The sequence below is a fragment of the Carettochelys insculpta genome, chromosome 7 (genome assembly GCF_033958435.1).
Source record: "Carettochelys insculpta isolate YL-2023 chromosome 7, ASM3395843v1, whole genome shotgun sequence".
NCBI lineage: Eukaryota > Metazoa > Chordata > Testudines > Carettochelyidae > Carettochelys > Carettochelys insculpta.
In genome coordinates this window covers 49,490,597-49,517,899 of record NC_134143.1, presented here as the reverse complement: position 1 = coordinate 49,517,899, position 27,303 = coordinate 49,490,597, and the positions used below count along the sequence as shown (strand labels likewise).

The following is a 27,303-nucleotide window of genomic DNA, read 5'->3' as shown; positions in this document are numbered from 1 at the left end:
TAATTCCTAAAGGTATTCTTTCTAATACTTTAAAGTATTTTCTATGTAGAATAATTTCCTTTATGTAACACTAGCGTAGTCAGCAAAGTATCCAACACAGCCTGTATTGCCCATTCCCAGAAGTCGAAGGGTGAAACTGAATGCACATTCTACCAATAGTGTAAGTCGTAAAAGCAAGCACTTGTTAAATCTATTTGTTTTTATTATAGACATCGATCTGCCAGTCGCAATGATGCGTTTATGGACATTTTTCTGCAAGCACAGCGCTGGTGGCAGTTTTTACTGACAAATTGAGTCATATGGACAGTAGTTCAAAATACGCTTACTTTATTGACTGATTGTGCAATTCTCTAGTTCACTGCATGTTCATAAGATATCTGGGTTGGCGAGGAGCATGTAAATAATGGGAAAATGTAGGATGGGAGTTCTAATTTTTGAATGTTGAAGTCTGTAAGGAAGTGACAGGATATAGCTACATCTTCTAGTTATTCCTGCAAACTTCTTAACACTCATTAGAAATTTTTCACTGAAGTTAGATCAAGGAAGAAAAAAAGCTGACCTGTTCTGGTAAAATAAATTTGTTCTTCCAGGTCTGGAAAACTCTATCTTACTGATGCATTAGATTCTTAATGCAGGTTATGCAGCCTTTTAGAACGCCAGTACACTGTCGAAAAGGAAGCTGGCACAACCGTACAGAAAGATATGTGAGCTTTGTGCAAAGTTTAATAAAACAAACTTGTGCCTAAAATGCTGCCTTGATCTTGTAATTAAATTGATCACTAGGTTTATTACCCCCAAATAAGCCACAGTTTGGCAGGTGTTCAGTCATACATACAAGTACAGGAAACTCAGTTATATGGCTCAAAGATAGCTTTAATGTGCACTGATGTATTTTGCTGAAAATTGTTATTCCAATATTTTGAAAAAACATTACTTATATGATGACCTATGCCATGTGGCCCAAAAGTACAGTCTAAAAAAGAGCTCATGTATCTATAACTAGGAAGTATAGTTTTTAAGGCTTTGGGAAATCATGGATGGTAAATATTGAGGGGGAGATGTTTTAAAAACCAAAAAAGCAGTATAATTTTGATACTAAGCCATGATCCTTTTCAGGTCAGCTTTTACAGCTGATTAACTATTTCATAGCTGAAAGCAGCACAAGTGGTTACAATGGGCATAACAAGAAAATATGATCCTGTTATGTGTCCTTTAATACATAAGCAGCCGTAGTTTGTTCAGCCTTTTCAGATACAGTTTTCCATCTCAGTTCTTTGCTCAAATCTGGAATTGTTTTAGTATTGGTTAAGCCTGATGCCTGCATATGTTTATGAGTTTTGGAAAAGACCAGAAAGTGTGTGTGTGGGAGGGGCAGGGGGAGGGGAGGGTATTTACTGAAGTCTAGGACTTCTTGCTTGGTCTCAAAGAACTTGGGTCATTTAACCTAACCAAAAAGAAAAAAAAAAAGGCTGGGGGCAATATCATTGCTCTTTATAAATACATCAGAGGATAAATACCAAGGATGGAGCAGAATTATTTAAGTTAAGCGATGCTGTGGGCACAAGAACAAATGAATGTAAACTCGCCATCGATAGATTTTGAACTTGAAATTAGAAAACAATTCCAACCATTGGAGGAGTGAAGTACATCCAAGGAGAATAGTGGGACCAAAATATGTATTCAGGACTGAGCTTCGTATGTATATGGCAAGAGGGGTAAAATGATGAGACTGCCTCCAATGGCATGCAACAGGTTTGCAACTGCTAGCGGGAAGTACTTCCAATGGCTGGGGATGAGGTGGGCTTTGAGTTAGTACAGATAATTATTCCTTGGGTGTCTGGCTGGTGAGCCTTCCCCATGTGTTCAGGCTCTAACTGATAATCATATCTGGATCTGGAAAGGAATTTTCTATCAAGTCATATTGGCCAAAACCATGATTTTATTTTTATTTGCCATACTCTGTAACATGGGTCACATGTAGCTTTAAACTGGCATGAATTGTGGATGCTCTGTTACCGGAATTCTTTAAATCATGATTTGAGGACTTCAGTAACTCAACCAAACGTTACGGGTCTGTTACAGGAGAGGGTAAGTGAAGTTACTTGTTCTGCAATGTGCAGGAGGTCAGACAAGACAATCATGATTGTCCTGTCCAACCTTAATGTCTGTGTGTATAAAAATGGTTTTAAGTTTAACAAACATATGGATGTGTTAAGCAAACATGCTCAGTACTTAATACATTTGTTAGTTTTTAAGGTCAGGACTGTTTATTTGTTAACATGCTCAGCATTTCCCCCAGAAGACTGCACCTGGGAGAGTAAAGAACACTTTATTAAGTTTAAGTGTGCACACACATTCTGAATAACAAAGTGTAGAGTTGTTCATTTGAAGTCTGTGAAGTCCCACATAACCCTATTTGCAAGTCCCACGTAACCTGAAAGCCAGAAATATATATTAGCCCCAGTGAACAGTTCCGCTTATTGCACATAAAAAGAAAATAAAAGCAAACAAAAGCCAACCCCCCCCCCACAAAAAAATAAAAAGGTAGCTGACGTTTTCAAGAGTGTCTGGGATTTAGACACCAAAAACCCACTGAAAAATCTGTCGGTTTTGTTCCTTACGTCTCTTGGTTTCCTTTGAAAGTCCCAGTTTATATGTGCAACAAAAGCTTTAAATTACTACAAAGTCAAGCAGTACAGTTAGTATCCCTACATCAGGGAATGTGAAAATTGAAATTCCAAGAACATTTAGGCTACGTCTACACTAGGACAGTATGTCGAAGTAGCAACATTGAAATAGGCCACTATGACGCGTATCGTCCCACACATCCTCCAGGGCTGGTGCTGTCGAAGTAGCAACGGGGAACGTTGCTAGGAGCCGCGCCGGAAGGAAAAGCAGAGTGTCCACTCACACATGGGCTCCCCATCGAAATAAGGGGCCAGGAAAGCCCGCGGATGGGGTCACGGGCTGGACTAGCCTTTCTGGGGCAACAGCAAGCCGCTCCCTTAAAGAGTCCCTCCCAGATGCACCTGGCATGCACAGCACGAGGTCTGCAGAGGGCTAGCCCCACACTCACAGACCGCTGCACAGCAGCCATGGACCCCCAGCAGCAGCAGCACCTGGAAGCCTTCTGGGTTGTCACCCAGGGAGCAAGCACCCTGCTAGGTGCTGCATGAGAGGCCACCCAGCAGCTCCTGGCAGGGGGCCCTGCCCGGGGGGCAGATAGGGATGCCCCTGACCACCAGTCTTACCTGTTCCTCCCCTGCTGGGTGCTCTGCCACCTCTGGAGCTACCCCACCATCTCTGAGTGGTGGGAGCGGCTGGTCATGGGGGAGTGGGACGATGACATTTGGCTGTGCAACTTCCACATGCGCCGGCAGACCTTCCTGGAGCTCTGCCAGTGGCTCACCCCCGCACTGAGGCACCAGGACAGCTGGATGCAGTGTGGCCTCCCTGTTGAGAAGAGGGTCACAATAGCTGTCTGGAAGCTGGCCACTCCAGACAGCTACTGCTCTGTGCAACACCAGTTTGGAGTGGGAAAGGCTGTGGTTGGGGTCATCATGGAGGTAAGGAGTCCTGGGCGTGCACTCAGTGGGAGGGTGGGGGGCCAGGGTTGGAGGCCTGGGGAGAGAGGGATGATGGGGAGGAAGGGGCCTGGGTGTGGGGCTGGGGAGAGACGGGTGCCGGGAGAGGGTAGGCACGGGGGGTGCCCGGGGAGGGGCCTGAGGCATCATGCACACCCTCATGGGCGCTTGTGTCCCCTCCCCACAGGTGGCCCATGTGGTCAATGCCATGCTGCTGCAGAGAGTCGTCCGAGTCTGGGACCTGGACACATGCATGGCTGGATTTGCTGCCATGGGGTTCCCAAACTGCTTTGGGGCCCTAGACGGAACCGACATCCCCATCCATGCCCCAGATCACAGCGTGGGAAGATACATTAACCTGAGGGGCTATCACTCTGTGGTCCTGCAGGCCACGGTGGACAGCCAGGGCCACTTCCAGGATATCTACGTGGGCTGGCCGAGCTGTACACATGACGCCTGCATTTTTAGGAACCTGGGCCTGTGCCGCCAGCTGGAGGCAGGGATGTACAACCCCCAGAGGGATCTCTCTCTGGGGGACACCACCGTGCCCCTCTGCCTCATGGCGGATGAGGCCTACCCCCTCCAGCCCTGGCTCATGTACCCGTACACCGACCACCTCACTGCCAGTCAGGGGCTCTACAACGCCCACTGAACCATGCCTGCCAGGTGGTGGAGGGGACCTTCGGCTGCCTGAAGAGCCAGTGGCAGTGCCTCCTTGCCCGCCTGGATGTCGGTCTCCAGAACATCCCCCAGGTTGCAGGCACATGCTGCACACTCCACAACATTGTTGAGAGCAAGTGGGAGGCCTTCGTCCGGGGTAGGGCAGTTGACGCTGGCTGCCTCACCCAGTCGCCAGGCGCCCCACGAGGGGATACAGGTCCGCGAGGCCCTATGGGCCTGTTTTGATCAGGGAGACCCCTAAGCACCTCCCTGGCCTTTCCTGCACACCGCCCCCACCACCCACACACCATCTCTCCCAGCAAGCACAAGTCTCAGGTTCTTTGGAAAATAAACCTGAATTATTGAATACTGGTAAAACTGTCTTATGTGCACAAGAAAAACTGGAACCAATATACAAGGGGGACAACTATATACAAATGGGGGGCCAGTGGATGGCTTGGCCGTTGGCTCATCAATCTGGAGTGGGGGTAGAGGGGCACGACCCCTGATGGGTATGCGTCACGGCCCCCCCCACTGATCCGCGGTCCCCAGCATGGCAGGCTGGGGGCTGGGAGGACCAGCAGGTACGGCTGGGATGCCTCCACCGGTTGGTCTTCGGCCCCAGTGGGCTCCAGTCCTGGGGGGCTGGCAGGTGGCGGGCGAAGCAGTTGGGGTTCCAGGGGGGGCATTGGGTAGAGTGACTGGGAGGGTGGCAAGGGGGCTAGCTGGGGGGTGGGAGCCGGATGACAGCCTCCCGGACCAACGGGCTATGTCCCAGAATACGCCCATGAGCTCCTGCCATGCCGCCCAGCACCAGGTGGACTCCTCCCTGTCAAAGTGGAGCCCCTCCTCTGTCACCTATGCCTGCTGCCGGAGAGCTGCCAGGAGCTGGGGGTCCATGGGGGCCATTCTCTGGGTCTGGCGGTGGCATGCCCATTCTGCTGGCCTCAGTGGTGTCCCCAGGTGCTGGCGGTGTCTGACATGCTGTCCAGCCCCTGTGGAGCTCTACGATCACCAGGCGCAGCAGCCCTTAAAGCACCACATACTTGGATTTCTTGTTGCAGGAAGCTGAGAGCGTGCAGGCAGCAGTAAATGCACGTTAGCCCTGCACGCCCTCTACGGACGCTGACCTGTCCACCCAGTGCCATGGCATCTAGCCAGTCCCCAGAGTGCCCCAACAGCTCCCCCCCGAGGGGACCTAGGGACCCCCAGCAGCCAAATGGGGGGGCCAAAAAGCGACGGGGCTCACCTGGTCGGAGGCTGAGCTCTGAGACTTGCTGGGGCTTTAGGGTGAGGAGAAGGTGCTCCACGTGATGGGAAATTTTTGGGAAGAAGGGGCTTCCAGAAGAAGGACTTCCTTCCAGAAGCCCCCCTGGTGGGCCGCGTTTCTAAACGGCATTTTGGAGTCTGGAAGAATGGTCTTCCGGACTCCAAATCACGTGACCATATGCAAGTGAGGTGTGGAGAATTTGCATCCATGCCTCATTAGCATATTTTGGGCCATGTATTACCATGCCACTTTCAAAGAAAGTGGCCTGTGTAGAAACGGCCCCTAAATTCAGCTGAATTTTTGGTTAAGGCAGCTGATTGGTCTAATGGTTTTGATTTTTCTCGCTTTTTGTCTCCAATACTAGAAGCTATATTGCAGTATTCTAAAGCCAGCTTTTAGTGTGTTAAGGTCAGATCAAATAAAGGAATTACAGAATGTTATTAAAATAGCATGCATTAGCAAGATATTTCTCAGCTTGAGGAATTAACTAAAATTTATTTTGCTGTGTTTTAAATAATGCTAACTGCACGCTGCCTGTGCAAGCCTTATTCGCTTCAGCCAGCTCTTGTTAGTGAGTAACATATACTAATGCTTCCCTGTAAATGATAGTGCTCAGTAATCAGTTGCTATTATAATTATATTTAAATTATCTGTACCCTTGATCAATCTGTAAAATCCAAGCAATGAAATAATTTTCATAGTTAGCACATTAAGGCACAGTGTACCTTTTCAGTTGTTATTAGTGGTATTATGTAGAGGCCCGTGCAGTGCTGGTTTTTTTTAATCCTGCTCCCATAATGCTCCGCATTACCCACTCCATCCACGCCTGCCTTGTTTCTTGCTGTCACCTGCGAAAACATTAAGCTACTGTGAGAGTGAGATTTCCCTATACTACTAAAAACAAAACAAAAAAGAGTTAATATCTTGTATATAAATGGATTTAGATAAAATTTTTACCACTCTAAGAATAAAACACGTCTTACTTAAGTATTGTAAAAGAATAACGCCAGTTGTAACAGATACAGAATCTTTCTATTCCTTGCTTAAATTTAAATATCAAAAATTTTATTTGTAAATATTTGCTTTATATTGCTGAATTTCTGCTTATGATAAACTGGCAAGAGATTTTAGTGTTTTCCCAGTAAATACTGCAGGGCTTTTTTTTTCCCCCTGCCCAGTTCCACTCACAACATTCTTGCTCCTACAGAATCCCCATCCTGCTGCAGAACTTTAGTGTTATGTACTGTTTCCGTGTCATTGAATGAGCTGTTTATAACAGCGGTGTCCAATAGTAACTGAAGGATTGTCACGCTTGTGACTGTCATCGTTCCATATTTGCCACAGTCTATCCCCACCCCCACCCACAGGAGCCAGGCACCCCTCTCCCGTGCAAATTGCCGATGACTCAATGGAGCCAGTGGGGCCCTGCCAGGCCACAGGGGCTGCACTGGGGCTGCAGGAGCCACTTGTCTCGAGGCCAGACCCACAGGAGCTGTGCTATGCCAAGAGCAGTGGGAGGAGCCAGTGCCACTGCTGCCACATGCTTGTCCCACCAAGTAGTAGGGCATGTGCCTGGAGCAGGTGGACGGCATTGCACGTGTGTGACTTTAAGGAGCTGCATTCCACCACACCATGGTGTCCAGTTTGCAACGTGTCAAGTGGCAAGCTTATTGGACACCGTAGGTTTATAAGAACAATAGTTGATGTGCATATGTATTGTGTATCCATCAGCTTGAATAAAAAATCTGGACATACAGTAGTCCCTTGAGTTATGTGAGGCGTGCCTTCCACGCAGCCTTGCATAACTTGAATTTTGCGTAAAGCGAGTGGGGGCTTTTTTTCCCTGGTGGAACGCATGTTCTGCAGCTGGGAAAGCAGAAGGAGCACCTTGAGCTTCTTTTGAAAGGTAAGTCCTGAGGTTGGAGGGGTGCAGTTGTGGATTGTTAAATCTGGCGGTGGCTTGGGGCCATGGGAAGGGGGCAGGGGGATTAAGACTGTGGTGGGTTGGGGCTGCAGGAGGGGACGGGGGTGTAGTTGAACCAGGGCTGTGAGACCATGCGGTGGCTCAGCCAGAGCCACACAGGGGAGGGTGAAATGGGTCCACGTGGGGCAGGGGGAGTTGAGCCAGGGGTGGGGGAGCAGCATTTTGAGTTGCACTTAACTGGCGTTAATGCGAGTTAACCACAACTTGAACTTGCACATTTTGAGGGATTACTGTATATGGTTGCACACAACTGGCTAAGTCCTGTTTTATTTACCCATGTGAATAGCGCAAGTGGGATTTGCTGACATAGGTAAATTTTCTTTTTAACTTTAAATTACACTGAATTTATTATTAAGCAGCTTTAATTACTTTTAATTTCTTTTAAAAGTTGATTGAAGTTATGTTCTGCCATGTACAGCGTCTAGTATTTGGATGGGCTACAGAATTTGTATAAACTTTTGTTAGTTTGCTGTCAGTGAGCTGGAGGTATGGTTTTTGGTCGACTTCTCCATTCCACTTATGCTAGTTTGCAGTCTTTCTGTTAAGAAGTGCCTTTGATGTGAAATAACTTGAGAACCCTTAACTTGGATCACATTAGCTTCAGAATTGCTGACATAGTACTCTAGTCATCTTGATACAATCTTTTGTCTATACAATGGTTGTGACTTTTCTTTGGGGCAGGTCCACAGACTGATAACTTGGAAGTTCTGGTCATGTTGATTCAAAAACAAAAACACTGTGGACCAATTTGATTAAGGTATTACATCCTACAATTGCAGGAAGAAAAGAGGTTGATTTTTGAGTTCGGTGTCTTGGAGTGGAAGTGCCAACATTTCTGTTTTAGCTCTGGAAGGTTAATTGACTGATGGAGGAATGGGAGGAGATGAGCTTGCATTTAGAATTAAGAAGCTTGTATGCTTGTCCAAAAACACTTCCAGCTGTCAGAATGTGTGGGTCTTCCTCATTAAAGAAAAATGTAGCTACTTAGGGCCTGATATTTTTCAGAAGGGCTGAGCATTCAGCACTCCAGTTGAAAGTTTGAGGAATGAGAGCCCAGTACCTCCAAAATGAAAGCTCACGTTGCCTGGTGAAACAGCAATATAAACTAGTGATGTCTATTTATGTGGTGATACCATAACTGAAATATGCTTTTGAGTAGAACAGTTGCACAAAAATTTCATCCTGAAATCAACAGGGCTAAGTTTTCGACCGATGAAAATAAGGCTTTATAATAGAAACACTCAATTTTAAATAGAATAACTGGTATAATTAGTGCAAATAAAATTGAGTCCCATGTTAGTGAATTCACTTTGTTTTATGTTGTGCTATTAATATTTAAAATGTGGATTTGAATTCTTCTCAGCTATCTTTTTTAGTGCAGTTATGCTTGTTGATAATTCCAGAGTGAGTGTCTCTAAGAATATGATTAACCCTGCGGGTCATCTTATAATGTAATTATTAATGATTGATTCTGTTTATCCTTGAAATCAATATAAGAAGCAAAATGCTTTGGCATATATTTGGGTTTGATTTCTTGCATTTGGTATATACGGTTCTGCGACAAGACTGGTATTGGTTTATTACTTAGAACAAGCTTGATGAATCTGAAGTATGTGATTAGTTTTTTATAATTATTGTGATATGTGGTGTTTCTTACATGACTTTTATGTTAATATGGCCAATAGTGTTAACATCTCCTGCCACTAATAGTTAGGGTGGGGATGTATAGTAATTGATCTTCCTGGGAGTGCTGTAATGTAAAAACAATTCAGGCTGTTTGAAGTATATTTTACAAGTGTGCATTGGGCCTTTGGGATGTTATATTGAAAAACCCAATTGTACAGTTACCATGGGAACCCAATTAGAATAGATTGCTTGAATTTTTTTCAGTCTTTCATCTTGACCAAAAATCTAATGTACTTTAAATGTTTTCATATGGAATTTTATTCATATACTGAATTGATATAATAGTTTTTATTCCAGTATCAAAATCAGACACCATTAAATTCTGTGGATCCTTGAAACTTCCTTTTTCCTTTTAAGGAAAATCTTGTACTAGCATCTATCTATGAGTGGGTGGACTGAGAAAAATACCTTTCTATTATTCTAAGGGTGCTTATTACAGCACTTCTATTAAAATATTTTACAGACTTTGGCTTATTAAAGGTAAACAGAAAAATCTCTTAAAATCTTTTATTTGTAGCCTGGATGATCAATGGAAAGTGAGTCAGATTGTGACTGGCCCCAGAGACAGGGAGGCATTGCAAGAACTCTTTCTTTGGCACCCAAAGCAGCTACCAGGAATGACGACCTCTTTGAGCACAGTGCCCTAACACTGTCTTTCAGAGGCTGAGGAAGAGGGTTCTGCTAGCCTTGAATGGCCTGTGGAGCTGGCCAGATGCAAAGAAGGAAGTATGCTGCAGCGGCAGCGTAATGCAGACACAATGGAAGGTTTTGGTTTTGGTTTTTCCTGTGCTGTAGGGACTCTATCTCTCCAAGCAGTGTAGGCTGAAGGAAGCATTGCTAGGTTTATGTAAGCACGTGTCCACCAGCATAGCCCCATTTATATCTGTGGTTGTATCAGAGTAGCTATAGTGCTCAGATGACTTTTTCAGCTTAATTTGTAAGAATTTGTGCCTCAGCATTTGTTATGACTTGGTGATCTCTAGGACCCATTGTTTTGGGGTCACAGAACCTCCATGAGTGTCCATTGGGGTAGTGCAGCATTACACCAGTATCAGATAAAACCTGCCTGCGAAAATAGAGCCATGTGTATGCATAATTAAAAATTACTGAATAAATAACTCTGAAGCTAGCTTGCAACCTTTTGCAGAGAAAAATGATTTCTGATTTTAAATGTCTTCAATCTTGTCCACTCTCAAGATCTCTTCAATCCCTTTCTACTCTCGAGATCCCGCAGGATTAGGGATGCCATCCTGAGGGTTTTTCTAAATTGACGATTGGAGTGATAGAATCTTTTAAACTATAATTTTGGGGGACTGAAATCTATATTTGGAAAAGGTGCAGCTAATAACTTCCGTATTTCAGTCTCCCTTCCATTTTTAAAGTAAGACCCTTGCAGGGTTGCTTAGAGTCATGCACTTGGCCCTCAGACAGCTTTGTAATGGCTGCCTGCACTTCAGCTGTGCACTTGTGCATATGGGTAGGCTGCAGGCAAGGAGATTAAGTTCCACCGTGGGATGCTGCAATGGTGGGAGTCAAGTGTTTTCATTGCCCTCTCTCTGCTTCCACCACCAGTGCCTGGCTCACATAGTATCATGAGATCCTACTCTCTGCCAGTCCCAGATGGGAATGACTCTTTGCCAACCAAGTGAGAGGGAGTCATTCCTATTTGGGGCTGGCAGTAAGCAGACCAGCTATGTGGGCTTAGATTGGAAGGACTGGAAAAAGAGATTGAATAGGGGACACCACTACCTACCCTCAGCATCCCCAGTCCAGACACAGGCTATAATCAACAGAGCAAGGAGTCATCATTCCTGTTCTTCTAGCAACTCCCGAGGCTTCCATCCAGTATTCTAGTTCTAACCATCCCTGGTTTCCTCAGAGCCACCTTCTGCTGAGGAGCATGAGAAGTTCCTGACTCTCTTATACCTGTTGTCATTTGTGTGGTCCCTGAAGTGGAAATCAGTGCATATTTCAGTAGTACTGTTGAAATGTCATACACAGAGCTACGTAGAACTTGGCAGCTATATGTCTAGTTAGTCCCTTTCCAAAGAATCCATCCTTTGCCTTAGACGCTAGATGTTTGCCCTGCTCTGCAGACTACTGCCAGCACGATCCTCTTTAGTAGCGGCACATAGAATTAAAGCCATATAATTGTTCTAAATTAGTAATGGGCATTATCCCTACACTGCACACTAACTAGGTAAACGGATTGCTCACCAGATCAGCCCTTCCCAAGGGTTCTTCGTATGATGTGGTACTGTCCTAATGGTAAAATAAACAATCTCCTTGTTGAATGGCAAAGACCTGTTGCAAAAAGTGGAGGCATTTAAACTGTTAATTAAACTTACAGTAATCTTCTAAAATGAAAAGGCTAGGCAATCTAAAGATAAGGTTTGCTTCCGACTACCTTCCCCAGATTGTTAAAATTTCCTCCCTACAGAAGAGTACGTGTTATTTTGTAGTCTATAGTTATGCATTGTGGTGTCTCAAATACTATGATACTGTCATTGAACATAATACTTACCAGGCCTGTGTCTACAGTAGCACCCCCCTTTTGAAAGGGGGTGCTAATGAGACACTTTGGGATATGCTAATGAGGTGTTGCAATGAATATGCAGTGCTTCACTTGCATAATTGCAGCCACAGCACTTTGAAAGTGCCACTTTTGATTGTGCACGGCTTGTCTACATGGGGTCCTTTTCGAAAGGTCCCTGCACACTTTGAAATCCCCTTATTCCTTTTACCAAATAGCAGTTGGGGATTTTGAAGTGTGTGGGGTCCTTTCAAGATGGACACCATGTAGACAAGCTGTGGTCGATCGAAAGCGGCACTTTCAAAGTGCTGTGGCCACCATTATGCTAATGAGGCACTGCATATTTATTGCAGTTCCTCATTAGCATATCCCGAAGTCTCTCATTAGCATCTCCCTTTGGAAAGGGGGGTGCTAGTGTAGATATAGTCAATAAGAAAGCTGAGTCTGCAGAAGATGATTTCTATTAAGCACTAGTAAAATGGAAGGTAAAGCCGATAAAATACAGGACCTGGCAGTTTAATGATGGTTTAAAATATGTCTTTAGAAGTTTTCAAGAGCACGGAAGTGGGTTCTGGTTTTAACTTTATTTATCACTCTTTTCCACACACCCATCTCATTTAACTTAGTACTATGACTTCTAGCATCCAGCTGTGAAAGCAAAACTGTAGCTTGCTTTGGAATGGGTTCCAACACCATTCATAGATGTAGCAAGCAGAGAACACACTCAATCTCAAGTGGTTTGGCAGAGATACCTGATTTGAAGCTGAGGCCTCTGTGTGGTTTACCCTTAACACTATATTTAACCATGAGAACAAAGAGAAGAACTTGTGAGACTTTGACCCTTCACTGACTGATGCAGTCAATCACCTGACACCAAGACATCCCCATCTGCCCGTTGTTTTTTTGCAGTTTTTAGGTGAATTAGAACATAAAAAGCCTGAAAGATTTGGAATGTAAGTGTCAAAAATACATCAGCAGATGAAGACTTCAGCACAAGCAAGCTAAGAGATCCCATTTTTCCATAAAGGATGCCGAATCAAACCCTGGTGAACTATTTTAGAATGTGTATTGATTTCTGAGCACAATGCCATTATTAAAACACATAACCCATTGCCAGTCGGTCTGATTGGCTTTCTGATGAAGTATTGTGGGTGGTGTTTGAATGTGAATGGAAATTAAAGCATTGGTCATGCTCTCCACAGCCTTTAATTCATATAGTTTAGGATACCTACAATTTCTCCTCACTTTATTTGAACATGACCTGCAACGGCTATATTATTCTGTAATACTGGTAGTTCCCATCGGTTAAGCGAATCATTGAAGTGTAGGGCTGGAAGGGACTTCAAGTTGTCATCAAAATCCCTTCTCATGCCCTGAGGCAGGGCCCTATATCTAGACCATCACTGACGGGTTTTTTTGTCCATCTGTTTTTAAAAGCCTCCAGTCATAGGGATTCCACAACCTCCTTTTGAAGGTTATTGCAGATTTTAACTAAGTGGGAGGTTTTCCCCAATACCTAACCTCAATCTCCTTTGCTGCTGATTAAGCCTATTACTTCTTGTCTGTCTTATCTTTAACTGAAATAGAGAACAAGTGATTACAGTTTCTGATTACAGCTCTGAACATTTTTGAAGAGTGTTAAAAGGATCCTAACTTTTAGTCATCTTTTCCTCAGAACTAAACATGCCCAGGATTTTTAGCCTTTCTTCATAGATCAGTTTCTAAATCTTTTTATAATTGGCGTAGCACGCTTCTGAATTCAATTTTTAAAATGGGATACCCATATTTAGGCACAGTACTCTGGCTGAGGCCTTACTAAAAGTAGAGCAGAGAGTTACCTCCCATTACCTACATATTCTTGTTGACACGCGCCCAGAATATTAGCCTTTTTTCCAACTGCATCGCCCTTGTTTGCTCACATTCAATTTGTGATCCACTGTACCTCCTTGATCCTTTTCAACAGCGTTACCATTTGCTGCCTTACTCCCCATTTGGTATTTGTAAGTGAAGTACTCTGCACTAGTCTTTATAGAATTTTATCGTTCTGAATTCAGGTCACTTCCCGATTTGTCAAAGACGTTTTGAATTCTGATTTGGCCTTCAAAATGTGCATGACCCCTCTGAAGCTGGTGTCATCTGCAAATTAAGGAAGCTCTTCACTCCAGCAACCAAGTCATTAGAGAAAATATTGAATAGTACAGGAGCCAAGACAGATCCCTGCAGACTAAAAGCTCAGTCTCAGTTTGCCTGCGACCCTTGATAACTACTCTTTGAGTACTGTCATTCAGCCAGTTATGCCCTTGTCTTATACTAATTTAATTTTGGTGATATTTTCTTTGTTTGATTATGAGACACGGGGGACTTGTCAAAAACTTTACTAAAATCAAGATATATCACAACCACTGCTTCCCCAATCCACTAAGTTAGTAACCCTGTCAAAGAAGAAAGTTAGGCTGGTTTGAGATTTTTTAGTTGTTAATGAAGCCAAGTTGGCTATTCCTTATAATTGTGTTTTTTCTAGGTGCTTATTTTTTTAATTATTTTCTTCCAGTATCTTTCTAGATGTTTGAGTTAAGTTGAATGATTTATAATTCCCCCCTCCCCCCCGCACACACACACTCTAAAAAGATAGGTGTTAGGTTAGCCCTCCAGCAGTATTCTGTTAGCTCATCCATCCTTCTTAAGATCTTGAAGGTAATTGTTAATGGTTCTGAGTTAGGTTCAGTTAGTTCCTTCAGTATCCTATGATAAATATCATCAGTTCCTGCCTATTTGAAGACATCTGATTTATCCAAATGTTGTTTAAGCAGTTCTTTACATCATTTGGCTTGTGTTCCTTCCTTATTTTTATTAATATTAATTTTGTTGAGTATCTGCTCACTGTCATTTTTTTCAGGGAATACTCACATAAAATAGGTGTTAAATGCATCAGCCTTCTTGATATTATCAATTATTAGCTTTCCTTACCCACTAAATAGAGGTCCTGTGCTTTCCTTCATTTTTCTTGCTTCTAATGTTTTTTGAAGAAGCTTTTCTTATTGCCATTTTATGTCCCTTTTTTAAAGATGTAACTCATTGTGTGCCTTAGCCTTTCTGATTTTGTCCGTACATACTTGTGCTGGCCTTTTGTACTCTTCCATTGCAATTTGTCCATGTTTCCACCTTTTTTTTTTTAAGGATTCTTTTTTGATTTTCAGATAATTAAAGACCTCCTGATGGAGCCATATTGTCTGTTACTATTCTTCCTATCTTTGCATAAGAATAATGTTCATTTATGCCTTTAATAGTGTCTTCCTGAGAAACTCCCCCCTTTCTGAACTCCTTTTTTCCCTTAGGTCTTCTTCCTTTTGGAGCTTAGCTACCCGTTTCCAGAATTTATTACAGTCTGTTTTGTCCTTATTCTGCTGCTCTCTCTTCTCCTTCCTTTCCTTAAAATGATGAAATCTATCATTTCATGATCACTTTTGCCCAGATTGTCCTCCACCTTCAGATTTTCTACCCAGTCTTTCTAGCTGATCAGAATCAAGCCTAAAATCCTTGGCTACTATGCTTTCTTTCTGAAACAAAAGAAGTTTTGTCTTCAGTAAATGGGAGAAGAAGTTTTCCCAGTAGGGCTATGACTACACTACAGTGATCTTTCAAATGAAGATTTTCTGGAGGAACTCTTCTGGAAAATCTTCTTTTGAAAGATCATGTCCCCACACAATAAATGGACTGATCTTTCTATCCGCTGTTTTGAAAGAGTGTGGCCATGCAGCCACAGCTTCTCTTTCAAAAGAATGGGCCAAGAAACGCCGCAGATAGTTCACATGGCTGGCAAGCCATTCCAGGAGCTTCGGCCACCATCTCTTTTAAAGGACCCCTCCCAAATGAACGCCCCCCCCCCCCCCGCACATGATGAGGCCTAGCTTGCTGCACACGGTTTTGCAGAGTGTGTGCTGAAGCTCAGCCCTCAGAGCCATGGACCAACGGCAGCCCCAGAGCCACATGCATGCCCTAGCTAGGCTGCTGGCCACTGTCCACCACCTCTGGTGGCTGAGCCCTGTCATCAGGGCCCCCAACCCACTGTGGCCCCAGCCACGCCCCTCACTGGGCTTTCCGATGCCTTTGGAGCTACCCAGTCAGCTCCAACTGGTGGGACTGGTTGGTCCTAGCACAGTGGGATGACATGTGGCAGCTGCTGAATTTTTGGATGAAGAAAGAGACCTTCATGGAGCTCTGTAGCTGGCTTGTCCTCACCCCCCTCCCTCCAATGCCATGACACCCAGGTGTGGCCTGCTCAGATCATGGAGAAGCATGTTACCATTGCCTTCTGGAAGCTTGCCACCCTGGACAGCTACCGTTCTGTGGGGCAGCAGTTTGGAGTGGGTAGGTTGACCATTGCGGCTGTCCTCCTTGAAGTGAGGCATGTGCCACTCTCAAGCCCAGCACGGGGAGGGCACAGGGGGATGCTGGGCAAGGGGGACCCTTGGGGGCCAGGGACAGGGCAGGGCAGGGAGGGTTAGCCCTGGGGAACTGTGGCACCTCACCCTTATGCAGGCCCCCTGCTCAGGGGGTAGGGGAGGAGGGGGACAGGAGGGGACAAGGGAGCCTGCCATTGCAGGGGTACCCCTTTACACACACATGAGTGTCCTCACTCTCCATTCCCTGCAGTTTGTGACAGTGATCAACCAGATGCTGCCCCAGAGGTTCATCCGCACGGGAGACCTGGATATGACTGTTGGAGGGTTTGCTGACCTCAGCTTCCCCCACTGCTGTGGTGTGATCCATGGACTGCACATGGATCCATGGTGAGGCTGGTGGCCAGCCTCTTGCTGGTGGTGGTGCAGAGGATTTCCTCATGCCAGAGGTCCAGCAAGTCCTGCAGCTCTCGCTTGGTCTAGGAGTGCACCTTCTGCTTTGTGGTGAGCCTCTGGGGGTCGTGCGATGGCTGGCTCTCTGACATACTGCAAATCATCACTTCAGGGGATGGCCATGGGGGTGTGGTGCTGGAGGGTCATCTCCTTGCTGCCTCCACACACTCAGCTTCCTGCCATGAGGTCTTTGGGGCTCCCTGTGCCTTTAAGGCAGATGGACAGAGGGAGCATAGAGCTCCGCTAGTACCGGCCATGGTGTGTCTGTGCTCCAGCTGTCAGGTACCATGGATGACTCTTTTGACAGAAGGGCCCGCAGAGCAGCTACACATGCTTTTTTTTGGAAGATTCTTCCTGATCTGGGAGTGGAAGAGCGCCTCTGAAAGCAGCACTGTGTTCTTGTAATTTGCTTTCAAAAGAACACATTTTGTGTGTAGAAACTCCACGGGATCTTTCAAAAGAGCCCTGGGTTTTCTGGAAGATCTCGCTAGTGTAGATGCAGCCTAGCTGTGGAAGTTGCTGACAAAAGAATTTAACTAGAATGACTACAGGCTTTAGTTCAGTGATGGGCAGCTAAGACCAAATGAGTGACCCTTCTACATCTCAGTGGGCTGCAAGATGGAAATGCAGTGGTGGACAGCCTGCAGCTTGTGGACCGTGTGTGGCCCACTGGTGTTCCACCTGCAGGCAACCCACACTCTTTCTTTGCCTCCTTCCCCCAAGCCTCTTAGGCACTGGAGCACTGGAGTCCCACACCTACCTATTCTTCTCCCTCCCAGAGCTTGAATGCTGTGACTCGGCCAATTCACAGTACACTGAAAGTTCTGGGTTTTAATACTCCTGTGAATGAAAGACATGGGGGAAGGAGGGAGGGAGGGAGGGGGTGCATGGGCCACAGGTGGAACCCCAGTGTTCTGCAGAATGCCCACTAATGCCTTAGGTCCTTCAGAAGAAAGTGTAAAGTCCACATCTCCTTTCCAATCTTCTTGCAGTATCTCAAGAGAAGTAGCAGGGGCATAGGTAAAGAGAATCCATCTACGTATGTATGATGTTTAAAATTTGAGGTGTTTAGGTATCACTATAAACACTGCTGCTTGAGCTGTTTCTTGCTAATCATATTTTGATATAGGTTTCTGGCCTGCTGAGAGGGAGACATATAGTGTTGCAGGTAAATCTTATTAAAGTAAATGGACACACTGTAATTCAGATTTTAATAACTATATGTGAAGTTTTCTATGAGCAAGATTTTAACTGTGTTCTGAATAGCTTTGTCCTATAAATTTCTGGCCATGATCTGTCCAGTTCTAAGCTTCTTCAGTCAGGATGAATGCCTGTTGTCTAGCTTACCTGACATACTACAGCAGCCTTTCATTCAGCCATGAGCAACTGCTGTCTTTGAAACATTTTATTTCCCAATGGGAAGATAGGGAAGCAAGTCGATCTTGCTAGAATGCAAAATAAGACTTTCCCTGGATTAGTCAGCAGGATTGTTGAGAGAAAGAACACGCTTTCTGATAACTTGAGATCCAACACTTGACCTCTTTGAAGTTCCCACTTTATAGTAACCCAGCTTCAAGTGCCACATTTGAGAACAGGGAGGGGAAAGAATGTAATATCCTCCCTCCCCCATATTAAGATGTACACATTTCTCTGGACTAAAAGTAAAGAGAGGCTCTGAACAAGAAAATAGGCATGCTCTCGTTTAGTTGTTCCACGCTAGTGTGGAAGTGAAATAATGTTTTTAATACTTACTGTGAGTGTAAATAAAAACTTAATTTAAATTAATTCCTGAATTCATTTTAACTTGAGCATCATGAAATCAAACAGTTCTGTTTGTCACCTTGCAGAGATATTCAGTTAACTGATCAAAAAAGCAGTCAAATAGTTTAAAGACTAAAAAAATAATTTATTAGGTGAGCTTTTGTGGGACAGACCCACTTCTTCAGACTATAGCCATACCAGAACAGACTCAATATTTAAGGCACAGAGAACCAAAAACAGTAATCAAGGAGGACAAATCAGAAAAAAATGGTCAAGGTGAGCAAATCAGAGAGTAGAGTAGTGTGACCTTCTACCCCTCTACTGTCTGATTTGCTCACCTTGATAATTTTTTTTTCAGATTTGTCAACCTTGATTACTATTTTTGGTTCTCTGTGCCTTAAATATTGAGTCTGTTCTGGTATGGCTATGTTCTGAAGAAGTGGGTCTGTCCCACAAAAGCTCACCTAATAAATTATTTTGTTAGTCTTTAAACTGCTATTTGACTGCTTTTTTGTTTTGATAGTATATAGACTAGCACAGCTCTCTCTCTGGTACAGTTAACTGAGCATGTTAACGTATATCTGCCATTTGTTATTTATAAAATTTCTTCAAACTGGTGCTCATTCTTTTAGTATCTGATTTTTTTCCCACTTCCAACTAGGCTATGTTTTATAACCTTGCAATTCTTTTTGATTCAGAACATTTTTTGGTAAAGGATTTGTTTAGAACTGCCAGCAGAGTTCGTTTCACAATAAACCAAAATAGTCCTTCAAATAGTGTATCTGGCCAAATGATACGCTTTTTACAGTATTTATCAATTTTGTGTAAGCAGTTCTCAACATTGTCCTAGTACTACTAGTTTTATAAGTGTGCTCCTATGTGCTTCTTTCCCATGCTTATGTGCAATAAACCTTGTTTAGAATCCCTTCAGAAATTCATCTTCAGATGAATTTAGCTATTTATTGCTAGAAAGATAAATGGTTAATGTCTGGGGTTTAAATGGGGGAAATCAAAACAATGTACAAGTAATAAAGAAGGTCTTAACTTTTTAGTGTTGTAATTCTCATCCTTCCCATATTCTCTTGCCTCCGTCATTTCTTGCTGTGATTTGTAATGTAGGGACCAATCCTGCAATCCCTTTATCAAGTGAATCAGTGTTATGACTTCAATAGGACTATTTGTACATGAAATTCTTGCTGGTGCAATGAGCCAGTACAAGGACCTTGCACTCCCTTAGTTACACTTAAGCCCTATTTGTACGATTTCAGTGTTGCATACGTTTTCTACTAGCCCTCTCTACAGGGGTGAATCCTGCTCTATGCAAGAAGGGACAGATTTTTAAAGGATTTTTGTTGCCTATAGTTGCAGATATTACAATGGGAGTTAAATATCTAAAGCCCATGAAGTGCCTGTCTGCATCCTTAAGCATCTAAATATCAGTAAAGATTCTGCCCTTAATGATTAGGCATATAGGATAGGTATTTTACAGCCCATGCCCCTGGAATGTCTTGTGGGCACCAACTAAGACAATTAAAAAAAAAGTGTCGCTTTTAAAATAAAATAATGAAGGGATTGAATTTTCAGAACATTCTAACAGTATTAAATTAGCTATGAATTGTTACAGCAGCAATTTTATATTTTTAAAATAAGATGTTACAGTTAGTGCACTTGGAATATACAATTTGTAAATACATATGTTACTGTGTTATGTTTCCTCTGTGGTTGTGTAAGTAGGGTGGTCATAAAAAGGATAAGTTGTCATATTGACAGTAACTCAATGGCAAAGTCAAGGGGTGATATAGTAAGGGTTATTGTAAATGAACTTGACAATAGAGGTTCTTCAGTTGTGTTAGTGTGGGGCCTATGGAAGGTGCACAAGTGTCTGACATTTGATTTAATTTGAATAGCTGTGGCTTTGGGGCCAAGCAGGTGCCCTGCACCTCTTTGAGTCCCCATATTTCACTGCCACCCTCCCTTAGATTCTGTCTTCAGCTGCCAAAAGTTGGGGACAGAGGGAAGTTTGAATCCGTATTGCCCTTTATGCCATCACATGAGATCACAGGCCACATGCGTCAGTTGGGACATGCTGTTAGAGGGGAAAAATACCTTGATTTTTTTTTGAGTGTGAGGCATATGTGTAGCAGAGCCCATACCAAGTGCAACATCTCAAAGATTCTGCTATGTATTTTGCCAAAGGATGTGAAGCGGAAGTGGGCCTGGTAACATGAAGCTTCATTGTCCCAGGTTTGGGGTCTGTTTTAGAAGGGAAAGTATGGCTTCTGATTGAGGCGTTGGATTGGCAGTCAAAAATTCTGCTCTGTTCCCAGCTGTGTTGAGGGCATCCTAGGTGACTTGGGCAAATTACTCAAACTGTCTGATCTCTCTTTCTTGATCTGTTAAATGGGAATGATGATGCTCAAATCACATGAAATGCAAGGCTAAACTTACATCTGTTTAAAGGTTGTACTGTTTTGATCAATGCCGTATCAAAGCCTCTGAATAACAATTAATAATCTCAGGATTCCTTTATATGACCCGAGTACCTGCTTTGATAGCAACAATACAAATTTACATATTTATTGACAGTGAAAGGTGACAGTTTTTGAAGGTTATTTGCTAAAGAATAAACTTCATGTTCTTCCTTTTTTATCCTTTTATGCTATGATAGATGGCTTCTCAGAATTATGGGATTTTAAGACTAAAGCTTGTGATTTTCAGAAGTGGCAAGTGAGTGAGTTCAGGTGCCTTCATTTTTGGGCCTGCAAATTCAAAATACCTTTTCAGGGACCTGATTTTCAGAAAGTACATGTAGAATTAGTGCCAATTGAAATGTCTTAAACTGAGCAAACAAATTGAGGCATTCAGAAGCATAAGTCACTATTTAAAAGTGTTTTGTCTCTCTTTTTTAACCTAAGAAATTTAAGTCTATGGACAATTGTAGGAGTATCACATGTAAGATTAACCTCATTAAGAGAGGATGTGATTTTTATTCAGGCTATTTAAGGCTCTTTATTTTAACACACATTTAACTGAAACACTGGGGAGAAGTGATCTTGTTAAGGATTCAACACCTCCACCCCTCTAATTAAGGGCTCAGAATGCTCCTGGTACACACAAGAGTTTCTAATAAAGACCTCCAGCAAACAAAGGAAAAAAAAATTAGACGAGACATTTTTAATACTTCCAAGATCTTGTCTAAATTGATTTTGTTTTGGGCTTTCTGTACAGGTGTAGAAACACAGACAAAATTATATGTGTAGTACTCTTTGTATCAAGGTCTAAGCCCACAGAAGTCATTATAGAGTCTTTCCACTAACATCTATAGACTTTGGGCCAGGCCTTGGGTGTAGACTTACTATATCTGTACAGGTCCTTGGAGCATTGTGAGTCTTTGGTGCAGATTTATGGCAGCAGTGCAGTATGGCTACAGCTGGAGCTTGCATATGTGCAGTGACATCAATGTAACTTCACATCATAGCTAAGGTTTAAAAAGTACAAAACAAAAATGTGTACAAGAATTTTTAGTCCTTTTTGTATCAGAGTATCCCTGTATTTTCCATTCTTGCAGGTCACAATTACATTACATTAAGCTGTTAAGATTATTTGATATAAGATTACAGTGGGTTAAGTAAAATTTCTTTGCTTAACTACTGTGACTTTAAAATACTTACTTTATTTCGGAATCTGTCTTCCTTTTGTTCTTCGATCCAGATTACCTTCACATATCTCACTTATTTTGCTTCCTTAAAATATGCTATGTATTTCCGAAAACAAAAGGGGAATTTATTATTTAATAACTCAGAAACATAGTATATTATTTTAAGTTATATTTTTACAGGCCCTAGGGCATGTCCTAAAGTGGATTCTTATCCTGTGGATCACAGTTTTACAGGGTTTATGATGAGAGAAGTCCTGCATGTGTTATCTGTTGATTACAGCTCATTACAGATGATAGATGACCTAGTGAACTTTAAAATTCCTGTTTGCTTGCAAAAAAAAAAAAAAAAACTGTCCCTCCCCCTTTTGATACTGCAAGCATTGAAATTCAGAGCCCACTTTTTATAATCAAAACCTTAACAGTATATCATGTAATAGGAGGAGAAATGATAACGTTGACATACTTTTCTTGTCAACAGTTTATGAAATTTAAGTTGACGTAGCCTTATCTTTTTCTAACAGGATTTCCTTTCCTTTCTTATAGGCAACGCTCCTTCGTGTACTTACCATGGCATCAAGACTTCATCAAAAAGTAAGTTCCTGTGAAAATATCCTTGCATTTAGGTACACATAAAAAGTAACAGCATTACAAAAGTGTTCACATAACATAGCTCGTGTTTTTCCCTAGTGTCCAGCAGTCAGTGTTAAGAATTCAGTTGACAAGATTGATGCTGCATTGTAAATCTCTGTAGCTCTGTCATGGTTGGTAAAAGGCATCAGTGGACCTTTCCCCATCACATATCTATCTTCCACAGAGCATAAACTAATAGGACAGTGCTGTATTGTTAGTGTAAAGTTAGCTGTCTTCTCCTTTTTCATAATTAACATAGTCTTTATTACAGAACAAATATATGTATTACTGAATCATTTTGTGACTTTTTGGATGTTTTGTGCTTATTAGTTAAGATAGAGTCAGATAGAAAGAAAGATAATTGTGTTTATGGGGAAACATAAGAAAAAAATGGTCCCATAGCTGAAAACTCTGGACCTTTTTTAAGTGAAAAATGTACCCCTAAAGATTAGTTAGAGAACATCTATTTAATTCATGAAAAGTCTATCCCTTTGTAGTCAATGCTAATGTTGCTAATGACTTTGTTCTTCAAATCACCAAGAAGGCTATCACTAACGAGTGACCCCAAGTAATAAATACTATTTTTGCAATATACTCATTACTTGTGGCAGGATTAATATCATGCTTAATGGAATGTAACATTTAGTAAAATTAAACTTGTATAGGTAATCCTAATACTGCTGCCAATCCCTAGCACTACATTAGAAAATCTAAATAAAACAGTGGAAGATATCCCATTGCTTCAATCTACTTTACATGCTGTAATGTAATATATTTGAAATAATATCTTTGTGAATGTCTATCTTGTTTACCCTCCAGTGGAAATACCTTCTTTTGTTAATGTAAAATCAGTGTGCATTTTTCAATTACTTCTTGTCAATGAATTGTCAATGTTTCCATTACTTCTTATTTTTAGTTTTTAAGAAAGTGGAATAGTTTGTTTAGGAAAAAATAAGAGATATCACATGGATTTCATATTTGATTTGCTTTCTCAAACATCTTTTTGTTTTTAATTGATTTCTTAAGTGTGTGTGTGTATGTGTGTGTTCATGCGTATGCACGTACATTTGCAACCAGAAAACATACCCTGTAGCCGGTATTTTCGGGTCAATCGTGGAGAAATATTAGATTCATTTTCAAACAACTGGGGAGACTTTTGAAGAGAATCACTAGTTCAATCTCGTTCACAGCTAGACATGATATAGCTGACAAGCTAAATGAAACTAATAATAATTTATGATCTATTTAACCTTTTCATTCCCCCACTTACTTTCATTAGTTGTTAGATGGAGTTTTTCTTGATATCTGAGGAGTCAGAATGCTAAAACCAAAACAAATTCAAACTCTCCTGATTTGTTATAATTCAGGGAGCAGGGGGAAGGGAGGAGAAGGATTCTAAGACTGTGAAGATAACAGCATATAGTAGTATAATGTTGATTCCTTCTCTTTGGTTCTGTATACATAATAAAGTTATACATTGAAACACACTCTGGCCGTGTCTACACTTGGCCAGAATTTCAAAAGGGCCGTGCTAATGGCCACATTGGAGAATACTCATGAGGCACTGAAATGAATATTCAGCACCTCATTAGCATGCTGCCAGCCACGGCACTTTGAAAGTGCCGCGTTTCGATCACACGTGGTTCATCTGCATGGGGCCCTTTTCCAAAGGACTGCACAAACATCGAAATCTGCTTATTCCTGTCAACTGATCATGCCATGGGCTCCACCTCATTTATACTTATATACAGCCTGTATACACACTTGCATTAGATGCCAGCAGCCTGATTTCAGAAATCATTTTCTCAATTTTAGCAAGCTAGGCATAAAACCGTTCAGAACGATTTCTTTTTCTTTAAAGGGGTCAATTATCTATTTCAAATTCATGTCTTCTGTCACTCTAACGTGGTTTAACTTGTTTAACTTAAAATTTAATCTTCCCAAGCCTAACTATAAATATCTTTTATTCTGACCAATGAAACAGAGGCCGTGTCTACACTTGGCCAAAATTTCAAAAGGTCCATGTTAATGGCCAAATTGGAGAATACTGATGAGGTGCTGAAATGAATATTTAGCGCCTCATTAGCATGCTGCCAGCCACAGCACTTTGAAGGTGCTACGTTTCAATCACATGCAGCTTGTCTACAGAGGGCTCTTTGCAAAAGGACCCCGCAAATGTCGAAATCCCCTTATCCCTATCACTTTTGAAGAGCTATGGCCAGCACCATGCTAAGGAGGTGCTGAATATTCATTTTTGAAATCAGTCAGCTGTAGAGATGAGTGTTTTCCAAGATCACTGCACTGGTACAACTATTTAACATGTATGCTTTGATCTTGCATGGGCTTGTGCGGTGCCCATCATGGGAGTACAAGGATGCTCCTGTCTAATGCAGGTGTGTGTACAGGCTGTATATAGCTATAAATGAGGTGGAGCCTATGGCATGATCCCATGAACTGAAAGGAAGTAAGTCTCAGGAGGGTGGAATGCTGGCTCTTGTATTCTTGAGAGTATGGTTTTAAAATATATGTTGTCAGAAAATGCGTATTTCTGAAGAAACTTAGGTTTAAGTATCAGTATCTAAATAGTACGTATTTTTCCCCTCTCTGGCTTTAGCTTGGCTTCTAGGATTCAAAAATTTAGTGGGCAATAACCATGCAGGTGTTCTTGTTTTAGTCATACTATTAATTGGATTCTTTTGGACTCTGTGTCCTACTCGTGATGAGTTGTTCTGTATTTGTATAAGCAGTACTCGTAGCCCTGTAATGCAGAACCAGAACCACAATATTAATGTGAATCTTCCTTGTTAGAACAGGAATTTAGTGTGTTCTTATAATAGATAATTTGTTTGCCATGTACATTTGTTATGTGTAGCTCTGTTTCATGTATATTTTGAGCCCGTCTGTATTTTATATGTATTGGAATCTTTAATTGTTTTTGCACACCAGTACATTAGGTGTTTCATTTATATTTATGTGCATGTTACTTGTGGTACAGTTGATTATTGCAATGAAGTCATATTGTTTATGAGCAGAGTCCATGTTCCCCACAATCTTTTTAGTTTAAAAGGGAATAGAGTTAATGGCTTTGCCCATATTCCTTGGATTTTTTTTATTATTATTATTATTACTCTCCAGCTCTTACTCTTCAGGTGTAGCTATTTTGGTATTATGAAGAATGATGGATGATATAGGAAAGTTTCTTTTGAAGCACTTCTGATATTGTGCAATGCACTTGGGGGTCAGCTATACTTGACTGATGCATGATTTATCCGATGTCCCTGCCACTTTCTGAGATAAAGCTGCTATTTTATCAAAAATGCCAGCAAGTGTGATTTAGAGTTTCTACGCCTTCTCCTTCAAATAATTGCTCTGATTACTTTCTGGCATGGCAATAAAATGATAAAGGTAATTGCACACAAATGTGAAATAGCACCAAAATACAATAAAATTAACCTGAATTAGCTTGACTTGTCGATGAGAAGTATTTATGAAATGTATTTTTGCAATAAGGGAGACTGATATTATAGCTGGAAGGTGAGTTATTGCCTTAATGTAATACTGTTTGAAATTTAAAAAAAGAGACTGTTACAGTTGAGGGTGATTGTGCTTTTGAAATTAAGTTGAAGTGATTCTTATAATTGGCAGCAATAATGCATTGTGAAGGTAATATCTTTTATTGTGTTATGCCTAGTTACATTATCTCTTATTTAGCTGACTTTGGCTTTTCAAAGAATGCAAGAAACAGCAGATTTAGAATGCTGTGGATCAGGACAATAAAAATTATGAAATGTTACCTGATATTAAATTCACTATTTAACATTTAGATTTATTTTAATTTATTTTCTCTGATCCAAGAAGCAGTCGATTCATTTGGTGCACCAACACCTAGTAAAATTCATATCTCATCTTTTCCTTGCGGATACAATAAGTTCATATGCAGGTTTATGTGGATAACTTAACTATGTAACTGAGGGTGTACTTAAATATATGCTTATGATATTTGTATGTACGTATGTGTTTAAATACGGAACCATTATGGTAGTTATTTTATATTTGTTTAGTTTCAAAATATAACCAGTTCTTAAATGTAATATTTATGTCACTTTTACAGTAATTCTTGAAGGTAGTGTATGATAAGCTTGTTTATTGCCTGTATGACTTTAGAATTTTCATTGTATTGTATATTTCTCAACAAATTTATAAAAAACAAAATACCTGAGATTTTTTGTTTCCTTATGTCTTATGCTTTTACATTACGCAAATACTGTATCTAGATATGGATATTTTACTTATAAATGTTATTTGTTAAGTAGCAAAATAAAGGTTATTGTTGGGGCATATTAATTAATAAAATATTTCTTACTGATTGTTATATGTTATTACACTGACACTTTGTGTTTTGCTTTTCGTTGCTTGTCAGTAAATTTCATTATTTTATTCCATATAATGGCACATTAAGACCCTAATGTAATGAGACTAGTGTGAGCACCAAACCATGGAGCTGGAATCTCCCAACCAGCCCTTACCTTCCTGTCCTGTGCTCTTTCCACTCCCCCGCCCCACTCTCCAACCCTCCCTCCCCACCCCCAGAAAAAGAGAAGGGCGAGGGAAAAGGACAAAACGGCAGCTCAGTACTTGCTTATTTTATTTTGACTTCTGTTGAATGTGTATGCCAGAAACATTT

At 41.8% G+C, this 27,303-nt stretch overlaps 1 protein-coding gene across 1 annotated transcript in view; it reads left to right on the top strand.

The window, feature by feature from the left end:
- MGMT (O-6-methylguanine-DNA methyltransferase) overlaps window positions 1-27,303 on the top strand; it is a 356,731-nt gene that overhangs the window by 5,821 nt on the left and 323,607 nt on the right. The window contains exon 2 of the mRNA XM_075000457.1: window positions 22,533-22,580. Coding sequence (XP_074856558.1) covers window positions 22,557-22,580 — 24 coding nt within the window. The 5' untranslated portion in view covers window positions 22,533-22,556. The remainder of the gene's footprint in view (window positions 1-22,532; window positions 22,581-27,303) is intronic.